At 37.2% G+C, this 22,597-nt stretch overlaps 1 protein-coding gene and 1 long non-coding RNA gene across 2 annotated transcripts in view; both read left to right on the top strand.

Moving 5' to 3' along the window:
• Positions 1–22,597, top strand: part of LOC134796819 (uncharacterized) — a 250,822-nt gene that overhangs the window by 53,366 nt on the left and 174,859 nt on the right. The window lies entirely within an intron of this gene.
• LOC134797178 (uncharacterized) lies at positions 1,850–4,602 on the top strand. The gene is made up of 2 exons (XM_063769434.1): positions 1,850–2,610; positions 2,700–4,602. Exons 1-2 carry the CDS (start codon positions 2,297–2,299, stop codon positions 2,758–2,760), a joined length of 375 nt encoding a protein of 124 aa, XP_063625504.1. The 5' UTR covers positions 1,850–2,296; the 3' UTR covers positions 2,761–4,602.

Raw genomic sequence — 22,597 nt, 5'->3', positions numbered from 1 at the left:
AATTTAATTAAACTAGCCTAATTCCATGCAAATATATTATAGCTATTAACTTATCTATTAAGGAACTCGCCCACACTGTAGAAACATTTCTCACACAGCCAAGCTTTCATCATTTTCTGAAATGTTGTATTTTTTCCCCTTTAAATTCATCTGGTAACTTATTATAAATTGTAATGCACATGCTGTATGAATTTTTAGACGCTAATTCTAGTTTTGTAGCTGGTTTGTGTAATTTATGCCTGTACTGTTGTCTAACATTACGAGAGCTCATCTGTTGTGCTTCTATAAATTCATCTTTATATTTATGAACAAACATACAGACCTCAGCTATATATAAGCAAGCAACTGTTAAAATATTGTGCTGTATGAAGAAAGGTCGACACGATGCACCTCTCTCTCCTCTAAATTAAAAACAGCCCTGACACACCGCTTTTGAGCCAAGAATATTTGATTAATTAGTGTACAATTACCCCAAACAACTAATCCATATCTTATTGTTGATTTGGGTCTCCTTTAATCTGGAGATATTATGATATGCCATTATATTTAATTATTGTGATATTTATACAACCACCTGTAATGTTGTGTCGTATAGTAGGTATGGCTTTTAACGTAGGTAGCTTGTTAAAGAAATATATTAGATATAAAGTTGCATAACCGATTGTTGCATTTTGAACTCTAGTGGCCTTTGTATAGAGTTAAATTTATTTTATTGAGCTGTTTTGTTGTTTTGGCAACCATTCCAATATTTTTCTTGTTGCTAGGATTCCTGCCATTACAGCTTGGCAAAAAAGAGTAGAAATTAAAAAGTAGCAACACTGTAGTGTCGTCCCGTATTCTTATATATATTGGTTTGAAAGGGACGACACTACAGTGTTGCCACTTTTTAATTTCTACTCTTTTTTGCCAAGCTGTATGTTTTACTTGAATAAGATGTGAATTGTGAACGCTTAGGGTGGTATTCCACTTGTCCAATGTGTATTGCGTCTCACATTTTGCTTTAATGAAAGAGTGAGACGCACTGACATTGATTGTGTGATAAATATTTTCATTCATTCATTCATTCATTCATTCATTCATTGGACAAAGAAATAGGTCAGGTGGAATACCACCCTTAGGTGTGTTGAGTTTGTAGCAGAATGTATCCCTTAGGTGTGTTGAGTTTGTAGCAGAATGTATTTATTGAATGTATTGTACATATCAAAAAAAGTGGATCTATTATATTTTAATGATCATGGTTTTAACATTTACTAAAATATATACCTACTTAATGTGAATCATTATCGTTTCATTAAATAGTGTTGTGTATATGTAACGTTATCTAAGAGTTAGACCAAGAAAAGTCTGCAACGAATTTGATAGCATACGCAGTGCAAGTGTTATTTATACGTAATAATTTCATAGGAGTTTGACGTTTAAAATAACACTTGCACGACGTGTGCTATCACAATCGTTGCAGACTAGTCTTGGTCTGACTCTTCCTCATTCATGTTAAATTGACGCCATTTTTGTCTTACACATACAATAAATGATTGCACGGTGTTTAAATTAAATTCACTTTCATCAGTTACTTGAGTAAGAATGTTCTAAAAAAGTTGTGAAATAATATCTGTAGCATTGAAATTAATGCCATCTTTCGGATTTACTCGGAAATATACACCAGTGGACTACAGTATACGTTAGTTACCCATGGAAATTGATTATTGACAACAGATGGCGTTAAAAACTTGATAAAAGACGACATCTGTTGCCGAGTAGCAGAACTATATATTTTCACGTATTTTCGTTAATTAAAACGTTTTCGACAGAAACATGAGACGTATTTTTCCATTATAATTTTCTTACACGTATTCGGTATCCTTCAATTAGCATTATCGGACAAAACAAGGCGATACTAGAATCAATTAAATAGTTTTCAATAAACGCCGCAGCGACAGTGGCGCCGACATTTTCCATATATCAGGGTTTGTTTTCACGAATACTTCATTCCACCGTAAATCGTCCTCGCGTGAACACCTGATCCTGACCGGTCCGCGCACGTGACACACAAGTGAAAGCCGGCTTTTCCACTGTTTGTCCTTCAAGAAATAATCAATAAAATTATTTTTCCACCGTGTTTTACTCTTAAACGAGCCTATTTTTTGTGAATATCAACACGGAGACAGTGCAACGGGAAGCGCTTGAAAGATATCGATCCGCGTGAAATTTTCGCGTTCAGCGCCAGCTTTTCGTCGCAGCGCAACCAATATTCCTACAAAAACGTTAAAACCGAAGAGTCATCGTCACCGCCGAAGAGATGGCGTTCATGATGCCGGTTATGAAGAACGACTGGGACATATACAACTCGCAGCGGTCGCGGAAGACGTCCGAGAACGCGGAGAAAACGCCCGGCGGACGCGTGCGGAAGGTGTCGGAGTCACGGTCGGAGGGCCCGGCGCTGTCGCCGCGCTCGGCGTCCACGCTGAGCCCGCACCGCTCGGCGCCGGCCATGCGCTCGCTGTCGTACTGCCGCGCGCCGCCGTCGCGCGTCTCGCTGCGCCACGCCGACAGCCCCAAGGGCTCGGCTAGCCCGCCGACGCCGAAGGCCCGCGAGGACAAGTTCCACAGCAGGTTGGTCGAGAAGCTGAAGCGAGCGCTCGGGCGCTCGGACTCGCGCAGCGAGGAGCGGCGGTCATGAGCTAACCCTTGCTTGTGTGCAGGGCGCGCGCCGAGTCTCCGCCGCGGGCCTCGCGCTGCGGGGCCTGCGTGCCCTACCTGTGACGGGGCCGACCCACGGCCCGGCCCCGAGCCTCGCGCGCGCCGACACACTATCTGTGATATGTACGAACCGGAGGACTCTCGAGTTGAGTAATGTTTGAATGTGCTACTAATATGTAATAAATAACCGCCTGCTGGTTCTCGAGACGCTCAAGAACCTATTCGACTTAAATATTTCTGTTTCATCAACATGACGCAATAGTGTACCTTCTTTGCTTTCCTTCAAAAATTTTGCCGATGTTTATTTATTTATACGGCCATTTAATTATACCATTGCGTAGACTTGTAATCCAAATTATAGCCAAAAGGTTACACTTTTGCTGTTGCATGTTCACTTGTGAATTGTAAGGCAGTTTTAATTATAACTATGTAGTAAGTCATTGTAATACGAAGCATTGATTCGGAGAAGGTTGTCAGTCAGTATTAGGTTGTAATGTATTGTATAACGGCTGTTTGAATGGATTAAGACTGCGTTAGGGTAAGTTCGCCGTAGGACGAGTCGGGCTATATAATATCCGATAAATAGAAACAGTATACCTATGGCAGTTTCAACATGCTATCTGTGATTCGTTGTTTGTAAGTTTACGAGGAGTTATTTATTTTAGCAGTATTGATGAACACCCACTCTGATGTTTATGTATGTTTCGTTTCATATTTCTGAAATGTGATCCACTGAAAATATTAAATTTGTAGTAGGTCATACACATTTGAGTTAGATTTATGGTCCTTCATATTAATATTTTCTACCCCCTTAAAATATTTTTTTTTTGTATTTTTTTAAACTTCATCTGTTAGAAAGATCTTGAGTTGCAATCAAGGTTTACAAAACGACTAATGAAAAATGAGCATCGACCAAATACAAAAAGTTAATACAATTATATGAATAACGACATTAAAGAGTACCTTATTATTCTAGAAATATACAAGTATTGTTAATGAAAACTGTCGATATTGTTACATTTAGGCAAAACGAGATTTAGTCGTCAATAGACAGTGAGAATAATAATAAATTTTAGTTTTATAGTTGGTTGACATAAGGGGTGTAGGTAGCTCCATTTATTTTAATCTTTTGTTATGGATTTTGCATGAGTTTATGTGATGTTTAAATACCTAATTGTGTATTTCATCGACTCGACTGTGTAAATGGACCAGCTTTATAAAATGTTTATAATAGTATATTATATCTATTTCAATTGTCAGTGAAACTGAATCGGTTCAATGGATTTGTTACCGATTAATTAGAAAATTCTAAATTTTAAGGCATATCTGAATCTTTTTTATAATGTTAGTACTTATTAAAATATGTATTTAGACGTTAAAAATGTTCACTCCTTGCCATAAATTCCGTCTAGAATGTTTACAACCATGAAATAGGAATATTGGTTAGGGGTGAAGTACGTACGTGAATCCATTCACTATTGACAATGCATTCGTGTACGTTTCAGTTCCTTGAATCAAACTGCCATACATTTTGGAACTTGCCACATTGTACAGTCACCACACGGGATTGTTATGCCATTTAGGGATCTTGCTAAATTGGAAATTCTATAGTGTAAGTATTGAACAACCAATTTAGCTAGGACCCTAAATGGCGCAAGAATCGCGGAGCGTGATGGTACCTCGGTGGCAAAGGGCAGGAGCCACAAAGGACATCCTTGCACTTTGCCAACGACACGTTTTGTAAGATTAGCCCTCAATTTTTCCACAATTTGTAGTTCTTTGTCAATGTTTATCTGGTTTCTAATAAGTAAATATCTTCTTGTATGTCTATGTCCAAATAGTACCTATATGAATGTATGCAAGCAATGTCTGATTTAAATACATATAAAGCTTATTATCTAAAAACATGTTTTGATTATTTCCTTGACCTATATAAGAGCTATAAGAGCAGTGGCGAGGATATATATCTCGTCCTTGGCTTTGAACAATCACAATGCAGTGGGTTATATCTACTACTCTATCAACATCCATAAAGATAGGTACATAATACCTATAGGTACTAACGCCATGTGCTAATAACAGAAGCCCTAATTAGTAATGACAGCAAATTAATCCAAGCATGATGCTTTGAGAGTAACAATAAAAAAAACGATAAGTATTTCAACTACCTCCAAAAATCCCACACAGCGTAAGATGAAAACCCCACATATACTCGTAAAAATAAATCATTATAGGTATTAAAAAAAAAGTAAACAAACAATTGGTACATTTTCGGGTAGTTATAACATATTTATTGGTTAACCGACCAAATACAAAACCGCCTGGATCAGTAACTGAACGACCTGACTTTAACCTACTTATTATTTGATCATGTAATGTTTGCATCTACCCTCAACTGGCTTACGATTCTTACGAAGCCATTTGAGGGTAGATTTTGTTTACTTTTATTTAAATACCTAAAGATACAGAGTATAGGTATGCCGCGAGCCGCTCAATCAGTTGCATCCTATGCTAAATAAATAATTTTGAATACTTTTTAGATCTCGAGTCGAGTTGAAGAGAATGTTATTGAAGTCGGTTGAAAATATCTTTCTTTAAGAGACTGACCTATTACCAGTAAGCCAGTAACAGGTAGGTAGACGAGGCAGGTACCTACGTTAGATATTGCTGGTATGATTTAAGAGGTATACAATTCAGTTTTACGACACATTACCATACATTTTGCGCACACAGCCAATAATTATTGCGCAAATAACCTACGTCTAAGGTCTAAGGTCTAAGTAATATTTTTTATTATGACTGCATTTGTTATAATTGGTACTTATGTCATTCCAATAGCTCCTACACTGTGATCACGCAAATTTTGCACAAACTTGGCAGTAAGAATGCCATACACATACTCGTATCCCTATAAGCTCCATACTTGATATTGTAGAACTTGGCATGAAAACTTTGCGTGGTCCGACTCAGAATAATAATTATATGGTGTCATTTAGTTATCGATCGTCTCCCTCACGCCAAAATATGTACGGAGCAGTGCGAGTGAAAAACACGATAACTAAATGAGTTAAATGACATCATTTGGTTGTCATTCTGATATCAGTGTACCTACGTTCGAATTGGCCTGTAGGGAATCTTCAATTCAGTAAAATTGCGGTTCCTCAGCCCAGAAAGCTGGTGTGCGGGGTTTGTACTTTGTAGCTAGCTGGGCCCTGGTAGATAACTTTGGAGCTCGTGTCGTGAAACTGTAGGTAGGTACAATCGTCCACTGGTGACTCGCAATTCGTTACTATATTTGCAAAGAGATAAGGTTCACTGATGGCAACTGACCAAGCTACAGTAAGTACTTATTGCTGTTAGTTGGTAGTTGGTAGCCTCAAAAAGTTGTACCACACATCGTACCAACTCGAACGAGGTGGTTGGATGAAACTTTCAGTAGGGCGAAACAGAAGAGACGTATTAGCAATAAGGTACCTACTTTATGTAGGTAATTAATTATTTATGGTAGGCAAACGTAGCCCTGTAAAAGGTTTGTTACAGATCTCGACATCACCCGTCACATTATCATGACTAGCCCGAAAACTCGCAGACGCTCTCGTAACCAATCGGAATACCTACATACGGCCCGTATCAGATTCTGACGTGAGCGTATTACTGTGACGCACTGATGTTGTGCCCTAAAATCTAATCCACGATTCCCTGAATGACTGATAATTTCCTAATCTATACAACGCAATAAATTAACTTGCCTAGGTACGTCAGAGATAGGTAATCACTTAATTTCATAAAGTTTATTAGCTACCTATTTAAGTACCTACACAATCAGTAACCTGTGCTCTCGTTACTTTCACTTGGTCAGAATCTAATCGGCACTATAGCGATGGGGGCCACATTACATTAGTATTTAGCTTAAAGTCCATAACAAAATGTTTTGATAATACAATATTAGGTACCTATCTAGAATACGTGCTAATTGCTATCTAGATTCTGCATTCGAAAACGCTATCAAAATTAGACTTTATTATTGGAAGGTTAAAGGCGATTTGCGAAATAGCTTTAATGGAAAACTTATCAATCAATCTCTTGACGTAGTATCGTTATTGCCTGACCTAAATGCATTGATAAAATTGGGCAGGAAAGTTCCATAGCTGGACCATTCCACGGGCTGTCCCGTAACAGACGCATTTTATTTCCTGCTGTGTTACGACTTTTTTCGGCATTTAAAGCAGGCGATTATTTTTCTGTGCATATTTTTGACCATTTATCACAGAAAAGGAAACTCTTAGGCTAGGTTCACACGGCGTTAATTTTTCCCGTATACCGTATAAGGTAAAAGCACCAATGATCGACGCTGCACCAATGTTCGACATGGCACTTATGTCAAAGTAATAATATAGTTTAAGTTTGAACAACGATTTTTTTTTTTAATTTATTTACTATATTCAAAATTAATTCCTGTCACTTTGACCTAAAGTACTTATGTCGAACACTGGCTAAAAGTGTCGATCATTGGTGGTTTTCACGTTCAGAATCGTTCAGACGGCTAGACGGCTTTCCCGCATAGACGCCGTGTGAACGACTTTGAATGTTTCCTTACAAATTTGGCTGTCACTACGGTATTCGATAAAATCCCGTATACGGTATAGGGAGCGTTCAAGTATTACGTAACGAATTTGGGGGGAGGGGGATGTCTTGTAAAACGTTACGATGCGTTATAGGGGCGGGAGGGGGGGTTTGAACTACGCGTTACGTAACATTGTTTTTTAACCCTTCAGGACGGTCGCGTAGAGAGATTCTCTCACGCATTTATTGAAACGTGATTTTTCTCAAAATTTAGACATTTCAAACGTTAATTATTAATATTAACGCAATTAAAACAATAACAAAGGTACTTTAGCGACTTTCCGGTACTTTACACCACATCATTGTGGCCTTTAGGTAAAAAAATGGTCACTTGGTGGTTACGTAACGTTTTACTAGGGGGGAGGGGGGTACAGAAAAACGTTACGGTGCGTTACATGGGGGGGAGGGGGGTCAAAAATGTCCAAAAATTGCGTTACGTAATACTTGAACGCTCCCATACCTACGGGAAAAAATTACGCCGTGTGAACCTAGCCTTATACTTGCAAATCTTCAGAAAATTCGCGTTTGTACGGGACAACGGAAGATAATTTCATGGAATTCTCCAGCTTCTACCTACAGTATCGTACCCACCTACCTACCTACCAAGGGTCACTCGTGCCACAGAATAAATAATAGTACTATCTAAACCGAAGATTGACAGCGGTTCAGGGTCGAATCATGCTGTCCTTTTCTAATATATGACACTATCCCTTTCGGCTACTTAGGGTTGTCAAAATTCAAGCCCCTATCTTATCTGTGGTCGTGCACGCAAAGGGACGTGAAGTTGTGTCAACCCTAATAATTGCTCGGAGCAATTTTGAGCCGAACGGAGCCGAGTTTGCCCGAAGGGAGGAGTTTCGCACCCCTGCTCGTGCGTTGACATACTGCCGTATTCGAACTTCAAGATATTTACAAGAGACGACACGTACTAGATCCATTCTAGAGTCGAACCAAGAAAAGTCTGCAGCGGATTTGATAGCCCACGCAGTGCAAGTGTCATTTATACGTCATTATTTCATAGAAGTTTGACGTTTAAAATAACACGTGCACTGCGTAGGCTATCAAATCCGCTGCAGACTTTTCATGGACTGACTGTATTAGATACGTTATAGTTTAGATATCAATTAGTTCTCTTTTGCAGCGCAATTCGGGCAACCAATGTCACTTTTATGTTAGATAGAGTAAGATATCTATTAGATGTGAATTGGATCTCTAAGTCATATCCTGTGGAAATCGTTCAAAGTATCTCCAGAATCGCGCAAATGTCAAATTTGACAGGTTAGATCTTAAACATATCGTTATCGTATCTTGGTGATGTCTAAAAGATATCTAATAGATGTCTATTTCAAAATCCGAATCGGGCCCAAATCTTTAGGTATTAGAGATACAGGTCACGGTTACTAGCGGACTTTTTCCTGTTTGCTACGTACCCTCAGCAGGTTTTCAGAAGACCATATACAACACAGGAAGACAAAGAATACAATTAGGTAGGTAAATAGGTACAGAATAACTAATGTTTATTTGTTCACAACTGACGGGGTCAGTGGCCGATAAGAATTCTTCGTAGATAATAATAAAAGTAAATAGTAATCTAAATTAAATTGAGTCTATGTTTGCCTATTAATTCAACTTAAAATGTCTCTTATTGCATTTAATTTATTACTTAGCTTAGTCGATTATCAGAATCGAGTCAATTTTAAGTGGAACGTTTTTAACGTGGTAATATTATTTGAGAATATTCATAGTCTCGTTAAGTGCTTTCACATTAAAATCAATACACGTAGAACCTATTGTACTGTAATAAATGGCTGTTTGCTACCATTAAACTATAGAGATTAACGCACATTGCATTTATATTTTAACCATCCATTTACATACGATTAAAGCACTGACATTCATATCTTCGTGAAGAAACCATACTTCCCTGGTTGCTTTTGTAGCAGTAGTAATTCTGATTATTTGCGCGGCAGCGGTCCCTGCAGATACGTTGACACTCCTGCCAATGGAACAGTGTGTAGCCAGGGTCGTAGGCCTCGCTAACGATGACCACCGCGACCAGCACCAATATGACCAGGAGCAGCTTCATTTTGCGGCCTAGTTCTTAACAAAAGCACTTGTCTTCTGGACTCGTACTTTGGAAACAAAGCAAGCCTTGGGTTTTCAGAATTTTAGATTCAGGATGGCTCTCGAGTCTCTCCGAAGTTGTGGCTTGACAAACTCAAGACAGATAATGGTACAATCGTTGTGTGTTTCCCGTTTTTATACTAGAGTCCTGGGGTAGTGTTCCATTCCTCACATTCCTGATAACGCTCCCAAAATCCCAGAAGATAGTACTAATGACGATGGGAAAAGTCCTATATGTGACGTCCAGGGTCCGTTGTGTACTGGGTGATCAAATGAAACAACTGTTATCACTTGTGCACTCCGCCAGCCACCCACTCGCCATGACACTTCTCCACGGAGTGAAGCTAGCGGGTAGTTGCGTCGTACTGTTTATTGTGTAATCGTCACATCTCTCCCTTTTTATAATGATTTATTTATTTTACTTTATATATTTATCATGCAACAATAGTTCAGTTTATCGTATTATCTTATACTCGCTAGGTTAATTTATTTTTCCAATCTAGGTATACTACCACCGGTTCGGAAAGGTTAACCTCAGACCCGAGAAGAACCGGCGTAAGAAACTCGGCGAGGTGTGGATGTATTCATTTTACAACAGTTAAATAATAAATATTTTCCAACACTAGCAAGCCTTTAAATCTGTAAAACTATTATTTTACTTTTACAATTTCTTCTTAGGTGTCAGTCCCTCTCCTTCTCCTATTTGCAGTTTTGAGTTTTTTATTCAATTGCTTATAACTCAAAGATTTACTTTAAACGCCTTAATTACTACATTTTCCTTTTGATGCTTACACATTTCCAGGTATTTTCATTAGCATACAATATAATATTTGCCTAATTAATACCTATTTCATGATTTAGGTACAATAACATAACATTGTAAGCTTGCCAAGCGTCTTGGACATTAGTTACTTATTGGCAATAACTGATTGACTCTGTTTTACTAGTCTTGTATGATGTTAATATATATAATGCAATTTAAAATACTTGAAGATAATCCAAGGTCAAATAAAGTAGGAATGTTACATTCGTTGTAGAGGTACCACGTCAAGTATGATTAGTTTTACTTGTGAATAGGTTAAGCAAACAATAATCTATATAAATAGATTTATATATTATTAATTTGTTAGGTACCTACTAAGATTTACCTGCCTATTTGACCATTATTATTATTAATTGCATTGCATACATATCTAATTATCGTTCTTTAATTATAATACTTGAATAATATAATCTTGACATCAATTAATCCAAATATTTATTTTATTCATTTTATTGCTCAAAAAGTAACACAGCAAATATAATATCGAATGTAATATTATTCTAGCAACTTACTTATGCGAAGAATCATAATTACAATTTATGTTATGAAAATAACGTAACACTTTACTAATTGAAAGCTGATTTTTCAATTGAATTGTGACCAGTAAGTATTGTATTATTATTTCCACAATAATTACTGTTAGACTGTCACATAAATATTATTATTTGTACTTATACACTTTTTCTTCGGTTTATTTCAATTACTTGCAACATATTTTATAAACCTGAAACATAGGTATACAGTTATACACCTTGTATGTCTGCTTCCTATATCCTGCCATTGGTAAGTATGTCATTTAATTTCAATAAACATCTTCCAACGAACCAATGGAATTCCATTATTCTAACCATGATCCCATGAAATACTGAGTACACCAGAGTACAGTTCGAATGTTTAGGTCCTTTACCATTTTATCGTTACGTTTAACGTTTCTAAATGATAAGACCTAGGTTTTTGGTCTTTTGAGTCTTAGTGCTCAATTAGTACAATAAATGTGTACTCTTGGGTAGATCAATGAAGTGGTTCAAGCTACAACTTTAATCTACTAGTTTTACTTAATTTGCTAGCCTCAACAAATTGAACATCAGGCAAACTGGCATTGAGAGCGATCAAAATCACGGTTAATTCGAATACTTATTGTTTTTATTTTATAATGTGTAGGTACCTACACACAGTATTTAGTTATTTGTTTCTGTTTTGATTTAATGTATCGGTTCTGAGACTATGTATAATTTCTAATGTATGTATTGTCTCAACCGTATACCTAAGCGTTTTGGCATCCTTAATTATTGTAAGTTTATGCATGTGACTGAAATAAGGAAATATATTTTCCGGTAAAGTGCCTTTTTAATTACACTTAATTATAATTAGTCATCACATCACACACATCACTCATCTTCATCTGAGTAGGTGTACCTACTACCTAGGTAGTTAAAAAGGAACTTCGTCATCTACACTGTTAACCGACAAAAGTCGTATGTCTATTTACAAGACATTAGGTTAACTGCTGGTCACTAGAGTTTTTTCTGTTAGTACCTTAGTCATGGTTGCCTTGGGTATAGTTTCGTAGTTTAGTTAAGTAAGCAGTGCTTCCTCACCGTGTAAGGCTCCCCGCATCGCCACTTCAGTTTTTACAGCATTGACTTTAGGTACTACATGACATGATGTAGGCCCAGCGTCTATCTACGTACCTGTTGTACTTGGGTTTGTAATTGAGCTTTGCCCTGATTATTATTCTATAGAATCATGTATTCCGGCTCTAAAATAGATTGGAATTGGGATTTATTATATGAAATATGGGTCATATACGATTTTGAAGAATTGTATATCCTCATCTATTTATAGGTTTTATTTGGGCAGTTTAGGCATGCCTCTGTGTTCCACAATTTCCACGGCTACTTACGCAGAATGCATTATTACTCTTATCCTGGTCACCTGCTTGTTTCTCTTAAACTATAATTTAACCTGTCTTCTAACTGTTCCAACAGGATTGCTACAACAATCTTTAACCGGAATACCGTCTAAGTCGTCGTATAATATATTTTTATAAATACTTTGTTCCTTTTTATTTAAGCTGATACATTAAGTTCTTACCCATACGAACATCTGCAAAATGCAGTAAATTTATGATACGGATATAGGTTAGAAGAAGGTTAAATTGTAATACTTTACAGGAAATGTTTTCCAACTGGCGTATTTTTTTTTTGTATAATTGAAATCTATCCTGAATCTACATTAGTAGATATGCCTATTCCCGAGGCCATCCATCTATACCTACGCCTTAAGTTAACTGGAACAGTAGGCAGAGGCACTAAACTGCTTATTATATAATTTCGAATTCAATAAATACATTACATAATAGGAGGTCACTCTATACTAACATAATGTCAGTTTATGACTATTTTGCCTCCCTATTAAGTTTTGGTGGGCTAAAGAATCCGTCTAATGGTGGTATCTAGGACATTTTGGATGACCTAAAACAAGATACTATCGTTAGTACCAACCAACACTATATCGCGTCAGTTTACTTTTAAGTACTATGTTGTACTAAATTGGACGACCTATAACAAAAGGTCCTATCGTTAGTACCAACCACCACTATTGCGTCTACTAGACTAGTTACTAGGCACATTTGACTCTTTTGGTTTGTTAGTACCAGTTGAACATTCAACTTACTAATTATTCTCTGTTTGTATCGTAGGTAAGTGTTATGATTTCGCTTATAATTTCTTTTGTTTTGCTAGTACTAGTTGAACATTCAACCTACTCATTATTTGTATTGCTAGTACCAGTTGAAAGTTCCAACCCACTAATTATTTGTTTTGCTAGTACCAGTTGAAAGTTCCAACCTACTAATTATTTGTTTTGCTAGTACCGGTTGAAAGAGTCAACCTACTACTTATTTGTTTTGCTAGTACCAGTTGAACGTTTCAACCTACTCATTATTTGTTTTGCTAGTACCAGTTGAACATTTCAACCTACTAATTATTTGTTTTGCTAGTACCGGTTGAAAGTTTCAACCTACTAATTATTTGTTTTGCCAGTACCGGTTGAAAGTTTCAACCTACTAACTATTTGTTTTGCTAGTACCAGTTGAACATTTCAACCTACTAATTAATCGTTTTGCTAGTACCAGTTGAACATTTCAACCTACTACTTATTTGTTTTGCTAGTACCAGTTGAAAGTTTCAACCTACTAATTATTTGTTTTGCTAGTACCAGTTGAACGTTTCAACCTACTAATTATTTGTTTTGCTAGTACCAGTTGAACGTTTCAACCTACTAATTATTTGTTTTGCTAGTACCAGTTGAACGTTTCAACCTACTAATTATTTGTTTTGCTAGTACCGGTTGAAAGTTTCAACCTACTAATTATTTGTTTGCTAGTACCGGTTGAAAGTATCAACCTACTAATTATATCTTTTGCTAGTACCAGTTGAACGTTTCAACCTACTAATTATTTGTTTTGCTAGTACCAGTTGAACGTTTCAACCTACTAATTATTTGTTTTGCTAGTACTGGTTGAAAGTTTCAACCTACTAATTATTTGTTTTGCTAGTACCGGTTGAACGTTTCAACCTACTAATTATATCTTTTGCTAGTACCAGTTGAACGTTTCAACCTACTAATTATTTGTTTTGCTAGTACCAGTTGAACGTTTCAACCTACTAATTATTTGTTTTGCTAGTACCAGTTGAACGTTTCAACCTACTAATTATTTGTTTTGCTAGTACCGGTTGAAAGTATCAACCTACTAATTATTTCTTTTGCTAGTACCAGTTGAACATTTCAACCTACTAATTATTTGTTTTGCTAGTACTGGTTGAAAGTTTCAACCTACTAATTATTTGTTTTGCTAGTACCGGTTGAACGTTTCAACCTACTAATTATTACTTATACCAACTGCAGCATAGATGTGATGTACAGTTTACTTCTTGCAATTTATTTTCTTGTTAGTCCGACTCCGACTTACTACTCAATTCATTTGATGCTAAGTTTACGTGTCTACTCCTACAGTAAAACAATAACAAAGCCCTCGGCATTCATCAGTCTAAGTACGCTGTCTATAGTTCTTGACTCACTTGACATCGTAACGGTCCTTGATAATTTAACTGGTCCGTTACCTGCTAGCATTGTTTATTATCGTAAACAGCACATACCTATAAATATATAAATACATGTTAAGTCGACACTAAGTAAACATCGATTCATACCCATATCGTGCTATAAATAGCATTTCAATTGATTATAACTGGTTATTTTAACTGAACAATATTTCTTTTAGGACATAAGGTCCATAAAATGTATACAACTATACCGACTTAATATGCAGGTTTCTCTATACGTTCCCTCATGTAAAAATATCTTAGTATTTAATTACACGACTAAATAGGTCGGTATATTTTAAGTATGAACGGTAAATACACAACTCATAATAATCATGATTTCCGCGAAGGTAGTTTGATTATTTACCCTTTATATCATATGAATTCTAATATACGATTTTGAGTCAGAAAATAAGTCATGTACCATCTGTATTTGTAAGACGCAAACCATCAGCATATTCGTTTGTGTCATTTCATGGAAAAATTCATGGCTAATACGTCGGTGCCACATCATAGGAATAATGTAACATGAGTACATTATTTTTTGTAGTGACCCCAATTATTGATCTATCTTGCATTGATTACACTTTTGGATTTACATTTGGCAACCAGGCTCACGCACAGTAGCCATTGTCAAAGAGTTAGTGTAATAAGCACGCGTATATTTCTTCTTTGCTTAGTAAACATTCCTCCCGAGCTACGTACCATCAATTATTTACTCAATAATAGTTGTAAAGTTAACCACTGTTATTATGTAAACAGTCGACAAAATCAACTGTGCATATACATAATTGTTTTTATTAACATTGATTGTAAACAAAACTATAAAATTAGGTATAGGTACTAGATCTACGTTTTTACAGTAATATTTAAATTCTGCATTAGTTCCTTTAATACTCCTCTTACGTGAGTTTGGAATTTCATAACCTACTTACGTACGTACCGCCCAACAAAATCGTTGCAGTTTTAATATTTTCGCATTATGTACAACCGTACGTCACTCGTTACACTGAATATCACCTCGCCCAAAATTTTGTATTACCTGAATACAATCGGCAGCTCGGGAGGAAATGGACAAATACGGTAGCTATTAGGTTAGGATTTCCATACCTTAGGTTTGTTTTTTTTTCCGCCACCGTTACCTTTCCTTTTCGTAATTTTTTTTTTTGTAATATTTTACCCTCGTCGCCATCTGTGACGTCCAGGGTCCGTTGTGTACTGGGTGATCAAATGAAACAACTGTTATCACTTGTGCACTCCGCCAGCCACCCACTCGCCATGACACTTCTCCACGGAGTGAAGCTAGCGGGTAGTTGCGTCGTACTGTTTATTGTGTAATCGTCACACTATACTTGTTCTTATTAGTCACCGAGACAACACAGAAAGTTATCATAATTAATGGATTAGATTAGTTAATTGCATCATATTTTTGTGTACCTACCTATCTTTTTCCTTAATTAGGAAGAGTGGAAAAACCTGCTTGGATTTTTTAGGTATATATATGTGACGTTCCACGGGAAAAGGTACCTTATGAGGGTTTCTAGTTTCGGAGATATTAAGAGCGCTATTACATTTCGGCGTTGAGCGAGTTTAGGTATTTTACGCGCTGCGGCAGGCCGTGCGAGCTCAGTATGCCGATCCCTTCTACCACACTCGCACTACAAAGATGGATTAAACATTCTTGATCCTTCGCGAAGCATATTGAAATCAACCATAACAACACTAACTGTACTTAACTTTTAAAGTTCTAAAACTGTTATTTGGTAAGTACGAAAATACTAAATGCAGTGCAAATGTACATAGGGGCTGTTCATAAATTACGTCATCTATTTTTAACGATTTTTGACCCCCCCCACCCCTCAAATCATCCAAAAATCAAGCTTCGGATGAATCTGTTTCCTCCTACGTCATGTTACCATCATCCGATGTCCAGACCCCCCCCCCCCCCACTCCTCCCATTTGAAACGACGTAATTTATGAATAGCCCCATACTCGTACTTATGAAGGTATATTACTCGAAAGAAATTATAGGTACCTACTCGCTTATTTACATGTTTCGTCATTGCATTTGGTACCTATAGGTTGTAAAGTTTGTATCAACGAGGGTTTAAAAACGAACTGGTACTGAGGATCTGATGATGATTAAGGTGGTCACGGATACCAATCAACCATGTAGTAACATGATTAGGCTCGTTTGATTCGTCTCAACAAGATCTTTGACACTGAAGATACACAGGGTCTGATGATGGAGCTGGAAGGTGGCCACGGGTACCAGTCTATCATGTAACTAAACAACTTCGTGTTTGGGCTCGTTTGATTCGTCTCAACAAGATCTTTGACACAAGACAGTACTCAGGGTCTGATGATAATGGTAGCTGGAAGGTACCATTACCAATCAACCATGCAACTAAACCACATCGTGTTTAGGATCGTTTGATTCGTCTCAACAAGATCTTTGACACTAGGTGATACTCAGAGTCTGATGATGGAGCTGGAAGGTGGTCACCGGTACCAATCAACCATGCAACTAAACCACTTCGTGTTTAGGCTCGTTTTATTCGTTTCAACAAGATCTTTGACACAAGATAGTACTCAGGGTCTGATGTTGGAGCCGGAAGGTGATCACCGGTACCAATCAACCATGCAACTAAACCACTTCGTGTTTAGGCACGTTTTATTCATCTCAACAAGATCTTTGACACAAGGTAGTACTCAGGGTCTGATGATGGAGCGCGAAGGTGGCGACGGGTACCTGTCTATCATCATCAGCTCCATCATCAGACCCTGAGTAGTATCTTGTGTCAAACATCTTATTGCGACGAATCAAACGAGCCCAAACACGAAGTGGTTCAGTTACATGGTAGACTGGTACCCGTGGCCACAGTCCAGCTCCATCATCAGACCCTGAGTACTAACTTGTGTCAAAGATCTTGTTGCGACGAATCGAACGAAGCCAAACACGAAGTGGTTTAGTTGCATGGTTGATTGGTACCGGTCACCACCTTCCGGATCCATCATCAGACCCTCAGTACTACCTTGTGTCAAAGATCTTGTTGCGACAAATCAAACGAGCCCAAACACGAAGTGGTTCAGTTACATGGTAGACTGGTACCCGTGGCCACCTTCCAGCTCCATCATCATATCCTGAGTACTATCTTGTGTCCAAGGTCTTGTTGAGACGAATCAAACGAGCCTAAACACGAAGTGGTTTAGTTGCATGGTTGATTGGTACCGGTGACCACCTTCCGGCTCCAACATCAGACCCTGAGTACTATCTTGTGTCAAAGATCTTATAGAAACGAATAAAACGAGCCTAAACACGAAGTGGTTTAGTGGCATGGTTGATTGGTACCGGTGACCACCTGCCGGCTCCATCATCAGACCCTGAGTACTATCTTGTGTCAAAGATCTTGTTGAGACGAATCAAACGAGCCTAAACACGAAGTGGTTTAGTTGCATGGTTGATTGGTACCGGTGACCACCTTCCGGCTCCATCATCAGACCCTGAGTATTATCTTGTGCCAAAGATCTTGTTGAGACGAATCAAACGAGCCCAAACACGAAGTGGTTTAGTTGCATGGTTGATTGGTACCGGTGACCACCTTCCGGCTCCATCATCAGACCCTGAGTACTATATTAAGTCAAAGATCTTGTTGAGACGAATAAAACGAGCCTAAACACGAAGTGGTTTAGTTGCATTGTTGATTGGTACTGGTGACCACCTTCCGGCTCCATCATCAGACCCTGAGTACTATCTTAAGTCAAAGATCTTGTTGAGCCGAATCAAACGAGCCCAAACACGAAGTGGTTTAGTTGCATGGTTGATTGGTACCGGTGACCACCTTCCGGCTCCATCATCAGACCCTGAGTACTATCTTGTGTCAAAGATCTTGTTGAGATGAATAAAACGAGCCTAAACACGAAGTGGTTTAGTTGCATGGTTGATTGGTACCGGTGACCACCTTCCGGCTCCATCATCAGACCCTGAGTACTATCTTGAGTCAAATAAATACATATAGAATGTCAGGTCGTTTCAAATATTTTTAATCCTGTCCGGTAGTTTATTAAACTGTACCATTATAAATTATAATACTATAAAAACAGTGCTAGGATCAAAGTCTCTCGTTGCGGTTTACACGCACACAGTATAGCGTTTTACACGGCGCCCGCCGCACACAATGATAAAAAACCTCGTCGTCGCCGTTGAAAATGTGCGGAGCCGACCGACACACGTCCTGCCTCTACAAGCTCTGCCGCGGCACTGAGCTGGCGCAGCGCGCGTCATCGGTAATATAGAGTAGTTTTCAAAAAATTGCCAAAAAATTATAGTAGAATTTCATAAACACTAATGTATACCAACAGTATAAGCAAACGTTGCAGATTGCTTGAGTATGAAAATGACTTCGATATTAAGTAGATTTTCGTAGGAATTGACACTTGTTTCGGAGAGAAAATCGAGTTCGTTTTACTTTGATTTTCTCTTTCTCAAAGGTATGTAGGAAAAATATAGTTTGATATGCCTAAAGTACAGGGTATTAGTAATACAAAATAGCCAGGTTTAGCAGAGTAAAATTCTCAACATTTCCAAATAAGAGCTCGCCATTCAGTGCTTCACGGGGTTTTTCGGAAACGACCATCAGAAAAAAAATCATTACTAATTTAATAAGTCCTTTTTCTAATATTTACAACGATATTTATAAAGATAAGAAGACGCTTTTACTGGAACAAGTACTCATTGTTTCTAATAATGAGCGCAAAGTCCTGAATTTCGTCGACTAGTATCATCAATTTTGCATTATTTCGACTTTTCTTGTAAGAGCGCTCTTAAATGTTTTGTAAAGAGGTGAAAAAATGCTCAATTTTTTTTTATTGTGTGATCTGAAACCTTAATGCGTAACGTTTGTTTACCTGTTTTTATTTTTGTTATAAGTTAGTTATAAGCCTAGTAATGTCGTCTCAGAGTTTAGTAGAAAAGGTACCTTATGGAAAAAAGATTGAAAATTCCCAAAAAAACTAGTCAATACGGGAAAAGAAGTTTGGTAGAGAACTGTATTAGCATTCTGCAAAACGAATTTGATAATTTCAGTTCTGGTTGGGGCGCCTCGCAAATATTATAACCGTACATAGACCGACATCACAAATTCAAGTAGACTGCTATTATACCAAAGTTACTCTCGTCAAGTCTTTCTTAACTAGAATAATCTTCATTTGGTTTGGTCGCATGCAGTAAATCAGCCATTGGTTTGCTGAAAAATGCCAATACCCGACGCATTACCTTATGGAATATCTGAGGTCATTGAACCTCAATGCCGCTTATCTTCAATAGCAACCGAAATATATTATTGATAAGAAATAGACGATTTATACCATCTTAACCCCAAAATATTATTAGTTTATCCTAACTGTTCCATCATCATCATGCCTCATCATGTAACTTGACCACAAGGTACCTTTTCATTACATACAAATTATTGGTCTTTTTTAAGATTATTATGACGAAGAACTAATTAAATTGGGGGCAGTTTAATGTAAATTAATATTTTCTATTCATAAAAGATAAACTATAATATGATTGATATTTTGTAGTGATGTATTATTAGATTTATTTCCATAAGGTACCTTTTCGTAAATGTATGGAGCAAATACTGTTATTGTTATGTAAGTTTAAAGTGGCATAAGGGGTTAAATATAGTATTTAGTTGGGGTTTTAGGATTTATTTCATTTGAATGACAGAATTTCTTTCATATGTGCTCAGAAAAATTGATTGTGTGTCACATTAAAAGTAAAAATATTCAATTTTGTGATTTTATATGAAAAAGTCAGAAAATACATTTTCACCTCTAAATCGGTATTGTTTTTTGCTTAAACTGTCTGTCAGTGTCGCTTTCTAATAGATAAAATTTAAATCTTGAGAGCTCATTGCAATCAATCGTGAAAATGAAATAAAACTTTATTTTCAAGAGATTGGTTAGTATACACATAAATCAGTCGATATCAAAAGTTTCTATTTGCATTACAGAACAAGTCGCAATATTTTTTTAATCTCAGATATATAAGGCATTATTATTTGTAGTCAACTATGTAACTTACTTCAGGAACATAGTTTTTTAGGCGGCTAAACTTAAAACTTCTTTATCGTAAAGTTGCTCATTTCACAACATTATTTTCAAAAAATCATATCTCTGTAACTACGCAACCTAGAAGGTTGATCTTTTGTGTTATCGATAGCTTATTTATTGTAGATTACTGGGGTATGCATAACTCCATACCCGCCATAAGGTACCTTTGACCGTGGGACGTCACATATACCTAATTTGCATATGCTGTTTGATCAAGAATAGTCGTTATTACTTACGTTATGTTTTGAATCTAGAGATAAATAAAAAACCGGCCAAGTGCGAGTCGGATTCGCACACGAAGGGTTCCGTACCATTATCTATAAAAACGGTCACCCATCCAAGTACTGACCCCGCCCGACGTTGCTTAACTTCGGTCAAACATCACGTTTGTTGTATCGGAGCTCCACTTAAATCTTTATTTTATTCTGTTTTTAGTATTTGTTGTTATAGCGGCAACAGAAATACATCATCTGTGAAAATTTCAACTGTCTAGCTATCACGGTTCGTGAGATACAGCCTGGTGACAGACGGACGGACGGACGGACAGCGGAGTCTTAGTAATAGGGTCCCGTTTTACCCTTTGGGTACGGAACCCTAATAGAAAGATAACATGTGGCTTGACGCGCCCAAGTCATATGGTGATTAAATGTTAACGTTATTATACTAGCTAGCTTTCATGCGTTACTTACCGGTTTTGTGATCGTGGTTCTTTCATTTGATTTGATAGTTAGTGCATCTGGCTTGCATTTATTTGTACCAATATCTCTTAACATAACTGTATAAAACACTAAATAATGATAACAAGGGGGGGGGGGGGGGGGGGGGGAATGGAATGGAATGCCGCTTCAGTCTGCCCTCTACTGGCTAAAACATGGAAAAGGAGCTAGGCTGTATGTATATTTATCGCACATTTACGGATTCCTTTAGCATTCAGTGCAACAAATATAAAATAATTCAATTAAACTCATCCTATTACATTCAAGTCATTCAACCAAGCGAACAACATAACATGAATAAAATTAAGTAGGTACCTGCCGTACTTTTCAAGGATTTACCTGTAATAATGTAAATTAAATTTGTCTTTTCCTTTTTTTCCATATAATAATTGGGAGAATATTGCTGTTACTAATGACAGGAATGTAGGTATGTAATTTATTGCTATTCGGTAGGTACCTATCGGTATTCATAAGATGACGTAAATAAGCAAGCATATAAGCAAGGTCAAAGCTATTTTTGTACACCTATTATGTAGATAGGTAAGTATGTAGATGTTTATCTACATAGGTGTACAAAAATAGCTTTGTCTTGCTTGCTATAGACGCACAGGGGTCAAGGTTGTACGAGATATTTAATGATTGACCTTGAAGAATTAATCACACTGATAGGGTTATTTACCCAGGCCATGAGTTTGGAAATTTCCTGTAGGTCTAACTGACCGCTGCGATTAGCTATTAAGTAATTAAGTTTTTCTTCATTAATATTAATGTGTTTTTTGCCGTTAAGTACCTGTCCTATTTAAAATTTGCCGCTTTTTTTACTGGCGGAAATGGCTTGACACACTATATATTATAAATTAAACAGTTCCAAAAAAAGTAGAAAAGTCAATCGTCATCCCATTCTATGCAGTTCATAAAAAATAAATGAAAACGCTACAAATACAAACATCAAGCTCACTGCAAACATTTTTTTATTACCTACTTACCTACCTGCCTACTCTGTGCACTCTGTGGTGGATCCCCGCCGCCCGCTGCCCGCCGCCCGCCGGCGGTTCACTTCACATCAGCACATCACAAGCAGTGGGTGACAAGCTATAGAGAGGGGTGCACGCTCGATTTTTCGAATTTAAATGTGAACAATATCCAAAAACATGAGTAGAAAATCCTGCTGCGTCTCCGGATGTCAGAAGACGAATAGATCGAATCCGGAATGTACATTTAACCCACTCCCTACAGAGGTGTCTAGGTAAGAGTTTTTATAATTACTATTACTTATAATTTTAATTATAACTATATACCTGCCAACAAGAGCGTTACGATAGGTATTTGGATTGAAATTAAGTAGCTACCTATACATCGATAGTAATTCTAAACAATTTTTATTCTGA

The sequence above is a fragment of the Cydia splendana genome, chromosome 14 (genome assembly GCF_910591565.1).
Source record: "Cydia splendana chromosome 14, ilCydSple1.2, whole genome shotgun sequence".
NCBI classification, from domain to species: domain Eukaryota; kingdom Metazoa; phylum Arthropoda; class Insecta; order Lepidoptera; family Tortricidae; genus Cydia; species Cydia splendana.
This window is presented reverse-complemented; position numbering and strand designations above follow the sequence as displayed.